The sequence below is a fragment of the Babylonia areolata genome, chromosome 25 (assembly GCF_041734735.1).
Source record: "Babylonia areolata isolate BAREFJ2019XMU chromosome 25, ASM4173473v1, whole genome shotgun sequence".
NCBI classification, from domain to species: domain Eukaryota; kingdom Metazoa; phylum Mollusca; class Gastropoda; order Neogastropoda; family Buccinidae; genus Babylonia; species Babylonia areolata.
The window spans coordinates 39,313,008-39,335,130 of NC_134900.1; the positions used below are offsets into that span (position 1 = coordinate 39,313,008).

At 46.4% G+C, this 22,123-nt stretch overlaps 2 protein-coding genes and 1 long non-coding RNA gene across 3 annotated transcripts; all 3 read left to right on the plus strand.

The window, feature by feature from the left end:
* The first annotated feature begins 1,139 nt into the window (after positions 1-1,139).
* Positions 1,140-21,494, plus strand: LOC143299936 (uncharacterized). Its single transcript, XM_076613479.1, has 5 exons — positions 1,140-1,241; positions 5,291-5,448; positions 7,596-7,831; positions 15,758-15,883; positions 21,285-21,494. Exons 1-5 carry the CDS (start codon positions 1,145-1,147, stop codon positions 21,319-21,321), a joined length of 654 nt encoding a protein of 217 aa, XP_076469594.1. The 5' UTR covers positions 1,140-1,144; the 3' UTR covers positions 21,322-21,494.
* Positions 9,179-11,451, plus strand: LOC143299988 (uncharacterized). Its single transcript, XM_076613544.1, has one exon. It carries the CDS (start codon positions 9,179-9,181, stop codon positions 11,270-11,272), a length of 2,094 nt encoding a protein of 697 aa, XP_076469659.1. The 3' UTR covers positions 11,273-11,451.
* On the plus strand, positions 12,967-14,271 carry LOC143299938 (uncharacterized). Its single transcript, XR_013057582.1, has 2 exons — positions 12,967-13,070; positions 14,081-14,271. It is a non-coding gene; the product is annotated as an uncharacterized LOC143299938 (long non-coding RNA).
* Positions 21,495-22,123: the final 629 nt, after the last annotated feature.

The following is a 22,123-nucleotide window of genomic DNA, read 5'->3' on the forward strand; positions in this document are numbered from 1 at the left end:
TCTTCTGTTGGCTGACTATGACGGTCAGTTTGAAGTGGTCCTCTGTGTGTCTTCTGTTGGCTGACTATGACGGTCAGTTTGAAGTGGTCCTCTTACTCTGTGTCTTCTGTTGGCTGACTATGATGGTCAGTTTGAAGTGGTCCTCTATGTGTCTTCTGTTGGCTGACTATGTTGGTCAGTTTGAAGTGGTCCTCTGTGTGTCTTCTGTTGGCTGACTATGATGGTCAGTTTGAAGTGGTCCTCTGTGTGTCTTCTGTTGGCTGACTATGATGGTCAGTTTGAAGTGGTCCTCTGTGTGTCTTCTGTTGGCTGACTATGATGGTCAGTTTGAAGTGGTCCTCTTACTCTGTGTCTTCTGTTGGCTGACTATGATGGTCAGTTTGAAGTGGTCCTCTGTGTGTCTTCTGTTGGCTGACTATGATGGTCAGTTTGAAGTGGCCCTCTTACTCTGTGTCTTCTGTTGGCTGACTATGTTGGTCAGTTTGAAGTGGTCCTCTGTGTGTCTTCTGTTGGCTGACTATGATGGTCAGTTTGAAGTGGTCCTCTTACTCTGTGTCTTCTGTTGGCTGACTATGATGGTCAGTTTGAAGTGGTCCTCTCACTCTGTCTTCTGTTGGCTGACTATGATGGTCAGTTTGAAGTGGTCCTCTCACTCTGTGTCTTCTGTTGGCTGACTATGATGGTCAGTTTGAAGTGGTCCTCTATGTGTCTTCTATTGGCTGACTATGATGGTCAGTTTGAAGTGGCCCTCTTACTCTGTGTCTTCTGTTGGCTGACTATGTTGGTCAGTTTGAAGTGGTCCTCTATGTGTCTTCTGTTGGCTGACTATGATGGTCAGTTTGAAGTGGTCCTCTCACTGTTCAGCTGTGCACACCGGCATGTAGCGCGCAGTGTGAAGGTGTTTCACACAATGGCAAGCCATTAAAAGGAAGAGAAGAAAAGATAGAAACAGCGGCTTTCTGTTTCCTGTTTAGGTAGATTTTGGTATTTCACACACACACACACACACACACACACACACAACGACCCAGTCGACCTGAACCGTTCTTCTTCTGAAGTCATTACAACACTGACGATTGAAGCAAGTAGACGCCATTTGAAAGTGTGCCCTTCAAATCCACGTGCATTTTTGACAGAGGGCCACATGACGGCGTTTATGTGTGTGAAGATGGGGTTCAATTCTTCGTCCTGCAGCGTTCTGCTGTTGTTCCTTTTCTTCTTCGGCCCTGTCTGCTCCTCAGGTCAGTCCCACATCTGATGTGGGGGTCGTTTTATTAGTTAACTGTTTGTTGTTGTTGTTTTACTTCATCATATTACACTGTCTTTCTTCTTCGGCCCTGTCTGCTCCTCAGGTCAGTCCCACATCTGATGTGGGGGTCGTTTTATTAGTTAACTAACTGTTTGTTGTTGGTTTCTTTCTGTTTTTGATTTTTCACTGAGATAAGACAGAGCTTACAGGTCAGGACGTCAGTGAAGGGCTGTCACCTCACTGAGATAAGACAGAGCTTACAGGTCAGGGTGTCAGCGAAGGGCTGTCACTTCACTGAGATAAGACAGAGCTTACAGGTCAGGGTGTCAGCGAAGGGCTGTCACCTCACTGAGATAAGACAGAGCTTACAGGTCAGGGTGTCAGCGAAGGGCTGTCACTTCACTGAGATAAGACAGAGCTTACAGGTCAGGGTGTCAGCGAAGGGCTGTCACTTCACTGAGATAAGACAGAGCTTACAGGTCAGGATGTCAGTGAAGGGCTGTCACCTCACTGAGATAAGACAGAGCTTACAGGTCATGACGTCAGTGAAGGGCTGTCACCTCACTGAGATAAGACAGAGCTTACAAGTCAGGACGTCAGTGAAGGGCTGTCACCTCACTGAGATAAGACAGAGCTTACAAGTCAGGACGTCAGTGAAGGGCTGTCACCTCACTGAGATAAGACAGAGCTTACAAGTCAGGACGTCAGTGAAGGGCTGTCACCTCACTGAGATAAGACAGAGCTTACAGGTCAGGACGTCAGTGAAAGGCTGTCACCTCACTGAGGTAAGACAGAGCTTACAGGCCAGCATGTCAGTGAAGGGCTGTCACCTCACTGAGATAAGACAGAGCTTACAGGTCAGGGTGTCAGTGAAGGGCTGTCACCATACTGAAATAAGACAGAGCTTACAGGTCATGACGTCAGTGAAGGGCTGTCACCTCACTGAGATAAGACAGAGCTTACAAGTCAGGACGTCAGTGAAGGGCTGTCACCTCACTGAGATAAGACAGAGTTTACATGTCAGGATGTCAGTGAAGGGCTGTCACCTCACTGAGGAAAGGCCTCAAAGTGTAGTGATTGTAGTTCAAACTGATGTCCGACAGAACAGTTACATCCCTGAAAGGTCCTCAAAGTGCAGTGATTGTAGTTCAAACTGATGTCCAGCAGATCAGTTACCTCCCTGAAAGGTCCTCAAAGTGTAGTGATTGTAGTTCAAACTGATGTCCGGCAGATCAGTTACCTCCCTGAAAGGGCCTCAAAGTGCAGTGATTGTAGTTCAAACTGATGTCCGGCAGAACAGTTACCTCCCTGAAAGGGCCTCAAAGTGGGCCTCAAAGTGCAGTGATTGTAGTTCAAACTGATGTCCGGCAGATCAGTTACCTCCCTGAAAGGGCCTCAAAGTGCAGTGATTGTAGTTCAAACTGATGTCCGGCAGAACAGTTACATCCCTGAAAGGTCCTCAAAGTGTAGTGATTGTAGTTCAAACTGATGTCCGGCAGATCAGTTACCTCCCTGAAAGGGCCTCAAAGTGCAGTGATTGTAGTTCAAACTGATGTCCGGCAGAACAGTTACATCCCTGAAAGGGCCTCAAAGTGCAGTGATTGTAGTTCAAACTGATGTCCGGCAGATCAGTTACCTCCCTGAAAGGGCCTCAAAGTGCAGTGATTGTAGTTCAAACTGATGTCCGACAGAACAGTTACATCCCTGAAAGGTCCTCAAAGTGCAGTGATTGTAGTTCAAACTGATGTCCGGCAGATCAGTTACCTCCCTGAAAGGGCCTCAAAGTGCAGTGATTGTAGTTCAAACTGATGTCCGGCAGATCAGTTACCTCCCTGAAAGGGCCTCAAAGTGTAGTGATTGTAGTTCAAACTGATGTCCGGCAGATCAGTTACCTCCCTGAAAGGGCCTCAAAGTGCAGTGATTGTAGTTCAAACTGACGCCACTGATCTCCTTTCAAAGTTCAAACACTCGAAAGGTTCAATTCCTCGCCGGGGGCACAATCTCTACCACCAGGCCACCGCGCTCTCCTAGCAGCTGAAGTTCAAAGTGATGCCGCCCCTATCTAATTTCACTCAACGTTCAGCAGTCTAGGGTTTAATTCCCCGTCAGTGGGACGGTCTATACCACAAGGCCCCCGCGCCCCCTCCAGCCCAACGTTCAGCAGTCTAGGGTTTAATTCCCCGTCAGTGGGACGGTCTATACCACAAGGCCCCCGCGTCCCCTCCAGCCCCCGTGACATCCAGGGTGAGGCCAGGCAACGTGGGAAGCTGACAGGTTTACATTGACAATCGATGTTGATCATAGTTTGACACATGGCGCGTATACACATGTAATTACATAGGTGAACGAAATTGATTGGCTTCTTGTTATTTCAGCCCCCCCACCCCACCCCCACCCCCACCCTCTCTCTGCCTTTCTCTCTGTCTGTCTGTCTCTCTCTCTCGTCTGTCTGTAGGCCTTAGTTCTTTCCCTTGAAGTGGTTAGAGGAATTGTGTTTTCAGTATCAAGTTAAGCGTGTATGTTGAATGTGAAAGACTGACCAACTTATGTTGATGATGATGATGATGACGATGATAATGATGATGATTGACGCCCAAAGACCTTCGGATGGTGAAACAGCAATATGGCCGCTGTGTGTCGGTCACGTGACCCAGAGGTGACATGGTGCTATTTCATGCCAGCTTGAGTGTTTGATTTTATCATTATCACTTTCATATTTCCCTTTATAACGCGCGCGCGTGCACACACACACACACACACACACAGAGAGAGAGAGAGAGAGAACAGGACAAGACTGTCTTTCATCAGTCAGTTTTTAATGATGAAGGTGATGACAGACCACAGAAACACTCTACAAGTAAAGTGGAACTTTCAGTTCTGAGTAAAGAAAACTTTCTACGCTAGCTATGTGTCCAGAATCACCGAGAGAATGTGGACCAACGAATAACACAAACTGACACATCCCTCCTCACACAGATTGTGAGAAGAGAATGTGGACCAACGAATGACACAAACTGACACATCCTTCCTCACACAGACTGTGAGAAGAGAATGTGGACCAACGAATAACACAAACTGACACATCCCTCCTCACACAGATTGTGAGAAGAGAATGTGGACCAACGAATGACACAAACTGACACATCCCTCCTTCCTCACACAGACTGTGAGAAGAGAATGTGGACCAACGAATGACACAAACTGACACATCCCTCCTCACACAGACTGTGAGAAGAGAATGTGGACCAACGAATGACACAAACTGACACATCCCTCCTTCCTCACACAGACTGTGAGAAAAGAATGTGGACCAACGAATGACACAAACTGACACATCCCTCCTTCCTCACACAGACTGTGAGAAGAGAATGTGGACCAATGAATAACACAAACTGACACATCCTTCCTTCCTCACACAGACTGTGAGAAGAGAATGTGGACCAACGAATGACACAAACTGACACATCCTTCCTCACACAGACTGTGAGAAGAGAATGTGGACCAACGAATGACACAAACTGACACATCCATCCTCACACAGACTGTGAGAAGAGAATGTGGACCAACGAATGACACAAACTGACACATCCTTCCTCACACAGACTGTGAGAAGAGAATGTGGACCAACGAATAACACAAACTGACACATCCTTCCTTCCTCACACAGACTGTGAGAAGAGAATGTGGACCAACGAATGACACAAACTGACACATCCATCCTCACACAGACTGTGAGAAGAGAATGTGGACCAATGAATGACACAAACTGACACATCCCTCCTCACACAGACTGTGAGAAGAGAATGTGGACCAACGAATGACACAAACTGACACATCCCTCCTTCCTCACACAGACTGTGAGAAGAGAATGTGGACCAACGAATGACACAAACTGACACATCCCTCCTCACACAGACTGTGAGAAGAGAATGTGGACCAACGAATGACACAAACTGACACATCCTTCCTTCCTCACACAGACTGTGAGAAGAGAATGTGGACCAACGAATGACACAAACTGACACATCCCTCCTCACACAGACTGTGAGAAGGCGTGCCCCAAAGCCAACCCCTTCCTGTTATGGGTGAGAAGAGATGATGGACTGAGGGAGGGTCACCCACAACCACTGAGCTATCGTCAACACCCACAGCCTGAAAGCCTCGCAGTATGCAGTGATCAGAGGTCACCGTTTGTCTGTGTAAGTTCATGATGCGTGCGTGCGTGCGTGCTTTAGGGCGCTTCACTTGTTTCATCATAATCATCATGTCATTCATTGTCTAAGTCATCGTTCTCACTGACATATCATCATCATCATCATCCACCACCTATCCCTCCTCTCTCTTTAAATTATACCCACCACCCAAACCCCATCCTCTCTCTCTCTCTTAGCTTGGACCAGATGCCTTTCCAACCTGCTCATCCTGATCCTCAATTCAGCGGCACTCCTCTCCATTCCTTCAATCCATTGACTGATACAGAAGTGAATGAAATCCTGAAAGAAATGACAATAAAATCCTGTGAGGTCGATCTTGTACCAGCCTCTGTCTTTCCCTAGTGTGTCTCACAGCTTCTCCCCACAATCACCAATATTGTCAACTCATCCCTTCTTACTGGCAATCGTTCGGCCTCTTCTGAAGAAACCCAAACTTGATGCAAACATTTTGAAAAATCATCGACCAGTTTCTAACCATCCTTTCCTGTCCAAACTCCTTGAAGCAGCTCAACAATCACCTTTGTTTCAACAATCTCCTCCACCCTTTTCAGCCTGCCTATCGTGCTGACCACAGCACCGAAACCACTCTTCTTCACATCCTGAACGATCTACTGCTAGCGTCAGACAAATTTCCCTTCTCTCTTCTCGACTTGTCAGCCGCCTTTGACACGATAGACCATTCAATCCTTCTTTCCCGTCTTCATTTTACATTTGGTATCAACGGCACTGTTCTCAACTGGTTCAAATCTTATACCACTGATCGATTCCAGTCCGTCATCGTCGATAATTTCCAGTCTGAACCCGTTAAAATCAAACACGGAGTTCCACAGGGACCTGTTTTAGGCCCAGTTCTCTTCACACTGTACACTGCTGCTCTGGCTGAAATTATCAACCACCACAATGTTAGTCATCATTCCTGTGCTGATGACACTCAACTTCAGAAGAGTGATACCCCTGAAAAATTGTCCTCGCTCTTGCAAGAAACATCTGAATGCTTCCTGGACATTCAAAACTGGATGACTCCAAATAAGTTACAATTGAACGCAGACAAAACCGAAGCAATGATCATAGGAACTAAACAAAAACTCTCTTCCATCACAATTGACACGATCAAACTTGGCAGTGCATCCATTCCTCTTTCCAGCTCAGTCAGAAACCGCGGCGTTGTCCTTGACAACACACTGTCCATGCAAAAATTTATCAGTCAGACATGTCAGTCGTGCTACTGACAATTGCGACGCATCAGTTCCATTCGGAAATATCTGTCCTCCGACGCAACATCTTGACTTGTCGTTTCTCTCATTCTCTCTCACCTTGACTACTGTAACTCCCTATTGTCTGGTTTGCCTGCTTCATCCATTCAGTCCCTTCAGCGCATACAAAACTCTGCTGCCCGACTCGTCCTCAGAAAGAAAAGATCTGAGCACATCTCTCCTATTTTGCAACATCTCCATTGGCTCCCTGTCTCACACAGAATAAAGTATAAGATCAGTACTCTATGTTATAAATGTATTCACAAATCTGCCCCTTCCTATCTTTGTGGCTGCCTTCACTTCTACACTCCATCTCGCTCTCTACGATCGGCTTCGGATCCACTCTGTTTACGCATACCCAGATTCAAACACTCCACTGTTGGACGCCGTTCTTTCTGTATCTGGACCTTGCATTTGGAATGAAATTCCTCTTTCGCTTCGTCAGGTCTCCGCACTCAGCTCTTTCAAGTCTGGCCTTAAAACCCACCTCTCCACAAGATAGCCTCCCTCCCCTGCCTCTTCCTTGTCTTCAGTTTTAGAGTTATGCATGTGTGTGAATGACTGGTGTGAAAGCGCTTAGATTTGTCTCTGCACAAGATTCAGCGCTATATAAAAACTATCATTATTCTCTCTCTCTCTCTCTCACACACTTCCATGACAACTACCAATGCTTTTACACACATTCACACACACACGCACAAACACACATACCCCATTTCCTCCGCACATACACACACACACACCACCACCACCTCACACACACACCACCACCACCAATCACACACACGCCACACACACACCACCACCACCTCACACCACCACCACCACACCACACACACACCACCACCACCACCACCCCACACACCATACCTATTACAGGTCAAAGCGGACGGGGTGGAGCCACCGGAAGACCTGACGTCATTCACCACGTCACTGCTGCACGAGCGTGACGTCATGCACCAGCTGACGTGGGAGGGCAGTTTCTGGACACTGGGGTCAGGGGCCTTCGCGCACGTGCACCTGGGTCGGCTGGAACCCGGGGGTCAGTGTGTGGTGGTCAAGCAGTTTGTCCACTCCCCTCTGTCCACCATTGAACGGGAGATCCAGATACATCGGTCAGTGCGGGATGTGTGTACACTTCTTCCTTCTCTGCTTCTTCCTTCTTTGCTTCTTCTTCCTTCTTTGCTTCTTCTTCCTCCTTCTCTTCTTCTTCCTTCTCTTCTTCTTCTTCGTTCGTGGCTTGCAACTCCAACGTTCACTCGTATGGGTGAGTGGGCTTTTACGTGCATGACCGTTTTTCCCCGCCATCTACTAGGCAGCCATACTTCGTTTTCGGGTAATGTGCATTCTGGGACGAACGCTGATGTGAATTACTGGATCTTTAGCGAACGTGTTTGATCTTCTGCACGCGTATACACACGAAGCGGAGTTCAGGTATCAGCAGGTCTACACATGTTTTGGTCTGGGAGATCGGAAAGACCTCCACCCTTAACCCAGCATGCGCCGCGACAGGGAATGGAACCCAGGGCCATCAGACTGAAAGTCTAACGCTTTAACCACTCCACCTTTACGCCCGTCATGTGCATATATTGGACTGTTTAAAAAAATGAAAACGGTGAAATTTGGAGCAATGTAATCAGTTAATGAAATCAGCTTACCTGAAACATGATCTTCACATGATATTACTGAGTGTATTAACTGCACTGATTGAATACATGTTGTCAATTTGTAAACTGCATTGATTAAATACATGTTGTCAATTTGTAAACGGCATTGATTAAATAGATGTTGTCAATTTGTAAACTGCATTGATTAAATAGATGTTGTCAATTTGTAAACTGCATTGATTCAATAGATGTTGTCAATTTGTAAACTGCATTTATTAAATAGATGTTGTCAATTTGTAAACTGCACTGATTAAATACATGTTGTCAATTTGTAAACTGCATTGATTAAATACATGTTGTCAATTTGTAAACTGCATTGATTAAATACATGTTGTCAATTTGTAAACTGCATTGATTAAATACATGTTGTCAATTTGTAAACTGCATTGATTAAATACATGTTGTCAATTTGTAGCGTTATACTTTGTGTGTGTTTGTTTCGTCACAACAGGGTTATAAAAACAGGTATCAATTTAGCTGTTTCAGTACCAAACGAAGTTCATGGTATATACACTCACAAATCAAAGTTTTCTTGAGAGTCAAGGAATGTCACTTTCACATTGACTACGTTGTGTTTTGTTTTGTGGCCTATGTGTTGTGTGTATTTATGTTGGAGGTGTGTGGTGTGTTTGCCTATTTTTGTGTGTATTTGTGTGATGTGTGTGGTGTGTGTTGGTGCGCTAGTGGGTTTGGTTTGTGTGGATGTGGTGTTGTGTTGTGCCTATGTGTGTTGGTTATGTTGTGTGAGTGAGGGGTGTGTGTTTGGAGGTTGTGTGTGTGGTGTGTGTTGGGTGTATGTACAGATACAGAACCCCTGCCGCCTCCCCTCCCCTGCTGGACTGCTCCCTCAGGCGCCCACCACCCCACAACGCCTCCCTCGTCTTTCAGCTCGTGCCACACAGCTTCACGCTTCACGATTGGCTCAAACTGCCCCACGCCCTCAGCACCGCCCAATGGCTGAGCGTGGCTCTTCAGTTGGCAGAAACCATGGAAACCTTACACCGCAAGTGCGTTCTGCACAACGATCTGCACTCCAGCAACGTACTGATACACTTCCCCGCTACTACAACAGCAACAACAGTTCAAAAAGACACAGACTGCGGGTTTTCCCGTTCCGTCGACCACGGCCTTGCAAGCAGAGTGCGTCGCTCTTTGGCGAAGGTCAAGGCCACGTCCTTAACCTTGCCGAGGGTGACCTTGATCGACTTTGGCCACGCGACCTTCAGGGAGGGGAAGGTGTACGACGAGGACAGCGAGGACTCTTTGGCGTCGTGCCGACAGCTGGCCCCCGAGGTGGTCCGTCACCAGGAGACCTCCCGGAGCAGCGACGTGTTCTCCCTGGGTCACCAGCTGGAGATGGTGGTCGAGGCCCTCAACAGCTCCGCCCTTAACCACCTCGCCCAGTGGTGCAAGGACCCGGACCCAGCAGCCAGACCCCCGGCCTCTGAGGTTGTCCACAGACTGCGTGGGATGCTGCTAAGAGAACTCCGGGCTGTTGTTTCCAGTCAGCACAGAGCCGCTGCTGCCTCGCTGGTGGAAGACAGCGCCGCACGTGACTGGCAGAGCGAGGCGTCAGTCGCGGAGAACGTCTGGCCTGACCCCCCCTTTCACCACGACGTTGTGGGCACTGTCTCCAGACCAGCCTGTCACCCACAGCAGTGGCCGTGTTCTGACAGGAACAGTTTCCATGGAGATGGTAAAATGTGGTCGGAAAACTCCAACACGAAGTCATGCCAGCCTGGGGTGATGGAGAATGCCATGTCCAGACTCAGATTACCCTACATCACCCTCACCGGAGAAGTGGAGTTCCACACTGATGATATGGGCCAGAAAGTCAAAATCTTCGACTCGGAACACACGGCCATTTTTACGGGGCAGTTTCTCTCTTCGTGGGACAAGGTGGTTGTTATTAAAACTAAAAAGGACGGTAATTTTTTTAGCATCCGTTACGAAGCCATGGTCAACGCTTACCTCAACGAAACAGGCTGGGTTCCCAGTTTGTACGGAGTGATTCCTCTCAACAAGCACGACTTGAACCACTTTGGCATCGTCCAGGACATGTTCGCCCAAGGAGTCACCCTGGAAGAGGTGTTGGAACGAGGCTTGCCTCGAGGCATCACGGCGCGCGTGGAGCTGGCGTATCAGCTGACGTCATTGCTGCATAACGTTCACTCGCTTCACGTGCTCATTAACAACTTCAAGAGCGACAACATACTGTGCGCGTGCGCGGGCGACGGCAACTGTTCGGACATTAGGCTGATTGATGTGGGAACGGCCACGGGCTGTGAAGGGATGACCTACAAGGGGGAGGAAACCTACCTCCGTCGGTTCCCCTACCTGGCACCGGAAGTGCGTCGTAATGGCTTGACGTCATTTTATTCTGACGTGTACAGTCTGTGCGTTCTTCTAGACGCCGTGCTGGACAGACAAGAACTGCTGGAGGGCCGGGATCACACTGAGGATAATGGCAAGGATACTTTGACACACAGCCCCGGGGATAATGGCAAGGATACTTTGACACACAGCCCCGGGGATAATGGCAGAGATACCTCCGGTGATAATGGCAGAGATTATTGCAGAAATAATTCCGGGGATAATAATGGCAGCGATAGTGACGGGGATGATTCCGGGTGCACCGACAGGGACCATTGCAGAGAAGAGTCCTGGGATACTGGCAGAAACATCTCCGGGGATACTGGCAGAAACATCTCCGGGGATAATGGCAGAGTCAACCCCAGGGACAGTGGCAGTGTGACCCAGTTCCTGGAGACGTGGAAATCGCTGTCGGCGCTGTGTTTGGGTGACAGGCCCTCTCTCAGACCCAGCACCTTTCAACTGAAACATTTCTTCTGGACATTTTTGAAATCTGGTCGAGAGACATTGATCTGATCTTCAATTGCTTTCACACCTTTACATAAAAGATGACTTAATATGGAATGATACAAAGGTGTATCAAAGATTAAGAATACAGCATTAATTGTAATTAACAACAGCCGTTTTAAACAAAACGTTATCTGACTTCATTTATATTACTGCTGAACACACTTCAAGGATTCATATGTGGCCTTGATACTGTGTCATGAACTGTGCTTTGTGGGGTTGCATTTGTCTTGTTGTTTTTTGTAGATATGAGTTTTGTGTTGACGCGGTTGAGCATTTGTATGGTTTGACAGTCCTGATATGGCCCTGTGCGGTCGGCTGGACTATAATTAACAACAATAAGAATATGGCCTTGATGCTTCTATGACATATTCATAAATCAGTGGGATAACTATGGATATCGTTATTTGTTTGCCAGCCCTGTTAGTGTTAGTTTTGTTGGGTTTTTGTTGTTGTTGTTTTGCATGTCTGTGTGCGCACATAAATCAGAGTATGTGTTTGTACAGTGATATCCTCCATTCTTCCCCCACCGCCACCCACCCAACCCACCTTCCCCCAGCCCCTCCAAAACAAGAAACAAAAGTATTTATGATCATCTGTCTGCCCTACAAGGACCGTCAGATCAACAGTGGAGGCAACGGCTGTCCCAACTGTCTGGGCTGGAATTTGATTATCGTGGAGAGCGTCTTGCCCAAGTTACATCCCCACTCTCAGCCAAGAGGGCTTTATGACAGTCGGCGTTGGGGAAGGTCCACAAAGGCCAAGTAGCCCCCAAGGCTGCAGCACTAAGAACCAGTGCAATCTGGCTTCCTGGTTTGACTCACAGTCATTCACAAAAGACTGAGCTGTAAATTTCCCTGTGCAGTGGGGAGACCAGTGATCATACAGCTCTCACTTCGCTGTTGGCCCAGCTGTACATTTATGTACACACACACACACACACACACACACACACACACACACACACACACACACATCTCTGTGTATTTTACGTAGATAGATAGACAATGAGAGTGAGAGATAGAGAGATCTGCACAGACCATATTATTGTCGCTAATCCATTGAAGCTAGAATATGTTGTAATATACTGGTAACTGTTAAACAGCGACGTGTGCAATGTCTGCAAGAGAGAGAGGGGGGGGGAGAGAGAGAGAGAGGGGGGGGGGGAGAGAGAGAGAGAGTAAATATTCTCAACTATTTTGGAGGGATCAAGAAAATGTTTTCATAGAAAACTGCGAAAATTGCTCCAATATATAGTTGAACATTGAATTGATAGCCGTGCTGTTTCTTGAAAGTAGTTAATGACGTACTATTGTCTGTTGATGAACGTGAACTGTCTGATGCAGGTAAACACACACACACACACACGCACACACACACACACACACACACACACACACACACACGCACGCACGCACACACACCGCCGCTGTTAAAAATGATTTCAAAGTAAAATGGAGTTTATTTTACGTTCTAAACTGGGATGTGATATTTTGCACATTGCATTCTGCTGTGTAGGTATAATTAGAAAAAACAACCCAAACCCTAACAAGAAATATTGCAAGGTTGTCTTGTCCTGTGCCCCCACCCTCCCCCCACTCACACCACGCGCACGGTACACAGCGTGTCAGTTGTCACGTGCACTGGCCCATGATGCATTGCACGGTGCACAAGAGAGTTCACGGTGAAACCGGTGAGTCGCCATTGCTGAAGTCAACAACAGGCTGTCCGCCTTTCTTCCTGTGAAATCAACATGTGGAGACGCGGACGACGTTTATGTGTTTGCACAACATGGAGGAGTCATGAGGTAAGTTCCACAAAATGTTTTAACTGCATTATGACTCCCTTACCGTGGATAGACACTGACCCGTACAGCAGAGACGTTGACCAAGGCTGGACAAGTGTGGGTTTCGTTGTCATGTTAAATGTGGAGTTGACAGACACCCATGTCAGCAGTAAACTATTAGTAATAGCAGTAGCTGTTTATTACTTTTTGTGTAAGAATTCCGGCGACTAACAACAGACTTTACTTGTTGTTTTTGTGCATCTTGCGACGTGTTTGCTAAGCAATGAACTGCAGATTTAAGTAGAGTACCGTTCAACACCTTTTTCAGTTGGCACTATTTCAGTTGGCACTATCGCGCTACTTTGCGTCAGACATTGGGAAGTGATGAAAACATCCTTACATTCTGGAACTTTACAGCATTCTGGATATTTTACTCTTACTGGATGTAATGATAAGTATCCATATCAGTCAGTTTCCTTTAATCTTTGACAAAACGCAGCTCAAATGAGGGCGAAATGGGTGAGGTTGGGGAAGGGGAAGGGGGTGGGAGAAAAAACCGTTTTATTTTTGTCCGTTCTGTTTTTTTCCCGTCACAAATGTTTTTATTTATTAGTAGTTGTGTGTTTTTTGTGGGGTTTTTTGTGGGTTTTTTTTTTTTACAAATTAGCATTCCTATTTACATTGCAAATTTGTACTTTCCAACAGTGTGTGTCTTAATTGTACGATTGTGGGTATGACAATATCCACATTTCTCCCCCCAGTACTCTTTCCATTGAGTTCTGTTTCCAAGACGGAAAGAGTTGTAAATTGGTTTAGATATAACATTGTAAGATTATGTATATACTCTCAACATTTCTACCCCTGCTGTAAAGAAGGCGAATAAAAGAGCTAATGGAGGGAAGAAATATATCACATTAATTACCAATCTAAAACTTTTCTGTCTTTGAAACGAAGGAGTGCAGGGGAAGAAATGGTATTGCAGTGGCAATCAGCAACACATAATTATTTTCAGTGCATCCATTGTATTTCAGCAGTGCAAGAAAACTGGACAGCTTGAGACAGACATGGAGATTCACGAAGGACGACACAAGGCAGCCAGATGGGCATGGGCCCTGCTGAACAGGACAGCCCTGAATCCGTTGGAGGAGTGCTGCTGTGACTGTGCTCCTCAAGGAGTGCTGATGTGACTGTGCTCCTCAAGGAGTGCTGATGTGACTGTGTGCTCCTCAAGGAGTGCTGATGTGACTGAGTGCTGCTGTGACTGTGCTCCTCAAGGAGTGCTTCTGTGACTGTGCTCCTCAAGGAGTGCTGCTGTGACTGTGCTCCTCAAGGAGTGCTGTGACTGTGCTCCTCAAGGAGTGCTGCTGTGACTGTGCTCCTCAAGGAGTGCTGATGTGACTGTGCTCCTCGAGGAGTGCTGATGTGACAGTGCTCCACGAGGAGTGGTGATGTGACTGTGTGCTCCTCAAGGAGTGTTGATGTGACTGTGCTCCTCAAGGAGTGCTGGTGTGAATGTGCTCTTCAAGGAGTGCTGATGTCACTGTGTACTCCTCAAGGAGTGCTGATGTCACTGTGTGCTCCTCAAGGAGTGTTGATGTGACTGTGCTCCTCAAGGAGTGCTGATGTGAATGTGCTCTTCAAGGAGTGCTGATGTCACTGTGTACTCCTCAAGGAGTGCTGATGTCACTGTGTGCTCCTTAAGGAGTGCTGATGTCACTGTACTCCTCAAGGAGTGCTGCTGTGACTGTACTCCTCGAGGAGTGCTGCTGTGACTGTGCTCCTCGAGGAGTGCTGATGTGACTGCTCCTCAAGGAGTGCTGATGTGACTGTGTGCTCCTCAAGGAGTGCTGATGTGACTGTGCTCCTCGAGGAGTGCTGATGTGACTGTGCTCCTCGAGGAGTGCTGATGTGACTGTGCTCCTTGAATGCTGATGTGACTGTGCTCCTCAAGGAGTGCTGGTGTGACTGTGCTCCTCAAGGAGTGCTGATGTCACTGTGCTCCTCAAGGAGTGCTGATGTGACTGTGCTCCTCAAGGAGTGCTGATGTCACTGTACTCCTCAAGGAGTGCTGCTGTGACTGTGCTCCTCAAGGAGTGCTGCTGTGACTGTGCTCCTCGAGGAGTGCTGATGTGACTGTGCTCCTCAAGGAGTGCTGATGTGACTGTGTGCTCCTCAAGGAGTGCTGATGTGACTGTGCTCCTCGAGGAGTGCTGATGTGACTGTGCTCCTCAAGGAGTGCTGATGTGACTGTGCTCCTCAAGGAGTGCTGATGTCACTGTGTGCTCCTCAAGGAGTGCTGGTGTGACTGTGCTCCTCAAGGAGTGCTGATGTCACTGTGTGCTCCTCAAGGAGTGCTGATGTCACTGTGTTCTCCTCAAGGAGTGCTGATGTCACTGTGTGCTCCTCAAGGAGTGCTGCTGTGACTGCGCTCCTCAAGGAGTGCTGATGTCACTGTGTGCTCCTCAAGGAGTGCTGTGACTGCTCCTCAAGGAGTGCTGATGTCACTGTGTGCTCCTCAAGGAGTGCTGATGTCACTGTGTGCTCCTCAAGGAGTGCTGATGTGACTGTGCTCCTCAAGGAGTGCTGTCACTGTGTGCTCCTCAAGGAGTGCTGATGTCACTGTGCTCCTCAAGGAGTGCTGATGTGACCGTGCTCCTCAAGGAGTGGTGTGATTGTGCTCAAGGAGTGCTGTGATTGTTCTCCTCAAGGAGTGCTGCTGGGACTGTACACCTCAAGGAGTGCTGCTGGGACTGTGCTCCTCAAGGAGTGCTGCTGGGACTGCTCAAGAAGTGCTGGCAGCCCAGTACTGCCAAAGCAGTTTGCAAGAGTGTCAAGTGAGTGAATTTTTTTTTGCAGTTACATTTAAAAGGTGTAGAGTTATTAGGGAGGGTGTGCAGCCGTCTTTCCTGGCAGACTTTTCGTTGCTGGCACTGCCAGAAGTAGGTCATAGGACGACACGGGAAGTCCACCACCCATAACTGGCTTCTCTGTGTTTGCACTGCTTTTGTTTGGACTTTTCGGCAGAGTTTAGAAATGAGTCAGTTCGAATGTGTAATGGCAGATATGACAAGAAACACGCCCAAAGTAAACAACGAAGACAAAAGCGAATAATGCGTGCAATCATTTAACCAAGTATACCTTGTAAACTTGCAAAATAGTCTTTGAAAATGTTCAAAATCCTTTCGTCAAAACAGCGATTTCTTGACAAAACTTTAGCCTTTCAGTGACGAGGAAAAACAAGAAATGGAGACACACATGTGCACGCAGTTTTGGCTTGGAATAACCGGGAGTCCGGACGAATATCCGACGAAAGTGGTTCTGCACACCCTATTATCACAGAATTGTGCTTTAACGTGGCCCATTTTGGTTTTATTTCTGTCTTTGCTTTGTACGTATCTTAGACTTTATTTTAAGGTATTTACTTAGTTGTTGATTTAGTTTATTTCATTCTTCATGATTTCACAACCTAGGGTAGGTTCTGAAGGCCTGACAAGTGAAGATCAGACATCTGCTCCTTGTTTAGTTTTTGTTTTTCGTTTGTTTTTTTACAGTATATGTGGTGTGGTTCTGGATCAGTGCGCACTTTTTGACACAACCTTTAACAGTGTTTTAATCCCCTTCACATTAAAGGTTACATCTTTGTTCCAGCCGTTTCAAAGGTGCCTGGTTTACTCAGGTACTCGCGGGCAGAAATGGCATTCAGTGTATTTTCCTTCTCACATCCGCTGCCCCCCATCCCCCACCCCCGCCCACCCGTCACCTTGCTGGCATGGTTACAACTGACTGTTCCACCGCTCTGGTGATTTATCCTTGCAAAGCATGTTCTCAGTAACGTTTCGTCAATATGCCTTTACATTTGCATGTAATTCCATTTCCGTTCCAGCATTTGTTTCCTCTGCATTGTGGAATATCAGATATCTTCCAGCAGTTTTTCTTTGTTTGGATTTTAGCTTTCTCCCAGCAGCATTTCTTTAGACTGAATGATTTTATTTTGTTTCAGTGCATATATAAGCGCCCCTTCAGTTTTAGGACTGTATTTAAGACTAGAATACAACAAGGCTGTGTTGGTGCACAGTTACTGGAGCAGCTCATCCTGGTATGGTAGATAACTTTCCGATTAACAGCAACAGACACTTTAATAATTTAACTTACCTCTTCCTAGAATTGATCTCTTAAAGGCAAGCCTTTTATACAGTGGTGGTTCATACTGGAGCAATTTGCCTTCCTTTTTTTAAAACAGATGATGTGGTGTTAACTTAAGAAGCTCTTTTAAAATTTGATTGATAAAATGGAAAATTTATAAATGACGTGAATCAGCCGTAATGATGACATTCCCATTACACAGGAAATGATAAAGCATGCACTTAAACTTTTGATATAATTAGGGATGGTGTTATGTTTATGCATATGGAAGTGTGTATGTGAACTGTCCTTTTCTCCATTTGCGTTCGTCTTTTCTCACATTATTTCGGTTCTCTCTCTCTCTCTCTCCGTCTCGTCTTTGGGGGAGGGGGGGTAGTTGATTTCTTTGCCCCAAGGGCAAAAAAGTATCACTCGTAAAATGAAATTCAGTTATGGTTTTGCGAATACTTTAAAAAAAATTAATGTAGTATGCTGTATGTTTAGAGGTCATTTTCCCAGATCAGCAGATTCTCCATCTGTTCAGCAATTAATATTGAAGGAATAAACAGTTATTACCTGTGTGTGGCCACAGTATCCATTAATCAGTTATTACCTGTGTGTGGCCATAGTATCGTTGAATCAGTTATTACCTGTGTGTGGCAACAGTATCATTTAATCAGTTATTACCCGTGTGTGGCCACAGTATCCATTAATCAGTTATTACCTGTGTGTGGCCATAGTATCCTTTAATCAGTTATTACCTGTGTGTGGCCACAGTATTGTTTTATCAGTTATTACCTGTGTGTGGCCACAGTATTGTTTTATCAGTTATTACCTCTGTGTGGCCATAGTATTGTTTAATCAGTTATTACCCGTGTGTGGCCACAGTATCATTTAATCAGTCATTACCTGTATGTGGCCACAGTATCGTTGAATCAGTTATTACCTCTGTGTGGCCACAGTATCGTTGAATCAGTCATTACCTGTGTGTGGCCACATTATCGTTGAATCAGTCATTACCAGTGTGTGGCCACAGTATCGTTGAATCAGTCATCACCTGTGTGTGGCCACAGTATCGTTGAATCAGTTATTACCTCTGTGTGGCCACAGTATCGTTGAATCAGTTATTACCTCTGTGTGGCCACAGTATCCTTTAATCAATGTGTGTGGCCATATTATCGTTGAATCAGTCATTACCAGTGTGTGGCCACAGTATCGTTGAATCAGTTATTACGTCTGTGTGGCCATAGTATTGTTTAATCAGTCATTACCAGTGTGTGGCCACAGTATCGTTGAATCAGTCACCACCTGTGTGTGGCCACAGTATCCTTTAATCAGTGTGTGTGGCCACATTATCGTTGAATCAGTCATCACCTGTGTGTGGCCACAGTATCCTTTAATCAGTGTGTGTGGCCATAGTATCGTTGAATCAGTTATTACCTGTGTGTGGCCACAGTATCCTTTAATCAGTGTGTGTGGCCACAGTATCGTTGAATCAGTTATTACCTGTGTGTGGCCACAGTATCCTTTAATCAGTGCGTGTGGCCATAGTATTGTTTAATCAGTTATTACCTGTTTGTGGCCACAGTATCTTTGAATCAGCCATTACCTGTGTGTGGCCACAGTATTGTTGAATCAGCCATTACCCGTGTGTTCATGTGCCTCGCTTCGCTGGACAGAAAAGGCTGCTGCAGGGGTGCATGTCTGATTTAGCACGCGTGACAAATCATTTTGAAAGAAATGATCCTCTAAAATCATCTTTTAACAAAATCAAACTTCTGAATAATATGGATTTAGCAACACAAGATTTGGAGTTTACATTCGATTTACTCCTGTTCCAGTATTCTTTGGTCACGTGGGCTGTCTTGTTATTGCTGCTGTTGTCCCTCTGCATAGGTCAAGGACATTGTTGTATGCTTGTACAACTATCTGATATGGTTGCGGTTACAGCTTTTCTTCTTTTCAGTTTTCTAACTTCAAGAGGCCGTCTTTGAGAACATGTTGTGTGAGCCCTAAATAAAAGTGTTTCTCTTCAAAGTTTCTTAGGGAGATGTCACTGCGCTCACACAAATCCAAATACGTTACACATCTGCTGGACAGATTCCTGACTGATGGCACAACCTAACGCGCTTCGTCACACCTGACTGATGGCACAACCTAACGCGCTCCGTCACACCTGACTGATAGCACAACCTAACGCGCTCCGTCACACCTGACTGATGGCACAACCTAACGCGCTTCGTCAGACCTGAGTGCATGCATATTTGTTTGTGTACCTGTGTCACGGACGACATAATGGTTCCGCTATTTTTTCTTTTTACGTTTATGGAGGGGGTTCGAGTCCATCTCATTCCCTCTTTCTTCTATCATGGCAAGCGAAGTTGGCGGAGGCTGGTGGGTCGCTGAATTATTTTTAGAGGCGGGTGTGTTTCTTAGGCACGTGCACGATGTTTTCCATCGTGCATGTTCCCCTTGGTGGTTGGGCGTTCGAGCGTAGTGAGGTCGTGCTGTTGTGTCATGTTTTCTATGGTTTGTAAGTGAATCGTGCAACAGAATGGGGAAAAAAATATATAGGAAGCTGAGTGAGCGGAGGTCTAGTGCTTCAAATGCTCCTCGCCGGTTTGTCCCTAGCTTCACTCGAAGGGAGTCAGTCCTTGGAGGAGGACGGTGGTAGAACAAGCGCTTAGCGGCTGATGTTCGTTGTTCTTTTCCTCTGTAAACGACTTTATGTCCGCCAGTGGAACTGTTCTTCATCTGTTTCGATGTTAGCACCCGTTGTTTGTTTACGGAACACTGTGCGGTGGCCAGTGGGTGGCTTTTGTCTTGTCCCGTCAGTGTTTCTCCAGTTGCCTGGCGTGCGTCTTGAGGTGTTGTGCCTCCGATCTAATCGTGGGGAAACATCACGTCGCTCTAGGTAGGAGCTTGTGTTCCAGACCCGTTTATGTATTGTTTTTCTCCGTCGTGGTTCATTGTTACGTTTGTATTTTCTGTCTCCTGTTTGTTGTGACCTTTCTCTTGTCATGGTTTATTATTGTGAAAGTTATGAGCCTGTGAAGGGGCGATGAGTTGTCACGTGTTGCTCAAATGTTATAATGGAAATGTAAGGAATATTGAAATTTAAGAATTGGAGAGGAGCTACATTTTTGACATGTCTGCCCAAGTAGGAGTTTTCAATGGAAGGGGGTAATTTCAGATATCTTGCTTTTTACATGCTCAAGACAACTTTATTGGATATTTGATTGATTGATTGATATGGATACTTATATAGCGCCTATCCTCGGTCGGAGACCAAGCTCTAAGCGCTTTACAAACACGGAGTCATTTACACAACAGGCTGCCAACCTGGGTAGAGCCGACTGACGGCCGCCATTGGGCGCTCATCATTCGTTTCCTGTGTCTGTCATTCAGATTTCAGGCACGCACATCTACACACTCAGACATGTAACATTTTACGTGTATGACCGTTTTCTTTATTTACCCCGCCATATAGGCATTCATAGTCCGTTTTCGGGGGTGTGCATGCTGGGTATGTTCTTGTTTCCATAACCCACCGAACGCTGACATGGATTACAGGTTCTTTAACGTGCATATTTGATCTTCTGCGTGCGTATACACACGAAGGGGGTTCAGGCACTGGCAGGTCTGCACATATGTTGACCTGGGAGATCGGAAAAATCTCCACCCTTTACCCACCAGGCGCCACCGAGACTCGACCCGGGACTATCAGATTGAAAGTCCAACGCTTTAACCACTCGGCTATTGTTAAGGTTTAAGGAGCTCGTGGCCACAAGTTGACATCGGAAGTAAACTTATGCTTGTAGAAAACAGTACTGTTGTATTTGGTAAACGATTTGTTTTATGACGTGAAATACTGGAAGAAAGGGAGATAATTGTTTTTTATGGCGGCGAGGTGTGCGGAAAAAAGATGCCGGCAACCATTGATAATGTCATTCACTTAAACCCAATCGACTATAAACGTATGTTTTCCATAATATTTGAAAAAATGATATCAAAATAATTATTCATCAATGGTTTTGGGCTGCCAATGCGTCTTCCTGTGCGCTCCTTGCCGCCAGTTTTGTAGATGTTTCATTTGTAACATGGTGGTTCCAGACTACCCGCCTCTCGGAGCCGGCGACGGATCCGCTGACGTTTTTCATACTGGGGGCCTGTCTTCTGTCCACCAGCGTCAGCAACACTTCTGTGTTCATGTGTTTAATAATGGAAAACAAGACCATCCTGTACTTATAGTGATGGTGGTTTGACATCTCACTTACCAGTGCCCTTGTGGTAAAATGTGACAAGACTAAAGCTGTAACTTAGTTCTGCTGCCGTTTTTTTTTTGGGGGGGGGGGGGGGGGGGGGGGGGGTTGGTGGGGGTTTTTTTTTGGGTATGCTCTTGATAATTTTTTTTGGTATGCTCTTGATAATTTTTTTTTAATTTGTGTGTATATATATAGACATACACACACACAATCATTAAATGCATTACATAATTTCGTTTCTGTGTGGGCTTGTGTTGTGACATCTGTAGAGGGGTATCTTGGGGAGAGGGTGCACATCCGCTTTAGCACGCGTGACAACCTGTCCTCCCAGAAAATGTATCCAGAGAACATTTGTGTTGCCATTGCACATGGGACCTCGGTTTATCGTGTTATCCGAAAGGCTGGGCGCTGTGCCCCGAGGAGCCAACATATCAGCCCCTGTTGAAAAGTGGGGAAAAAAAAAAAAGACTGTTGTAAGGACCACTGAGGACTAGCACAGAACCTGATGATGACATTGGTATACCTCCAGAGGAGAAAGCATTGGTCATCATCAGGGCAGGTGCTGTCTGTGGCCACACTCACCGCTGCCAGCATGGATTCCTCTTCACACATTACACCACCCTGCACCAGGCACAGATTCCTCTTCACACATTACACCACCCTGCACCAGGCACACAATACAACACC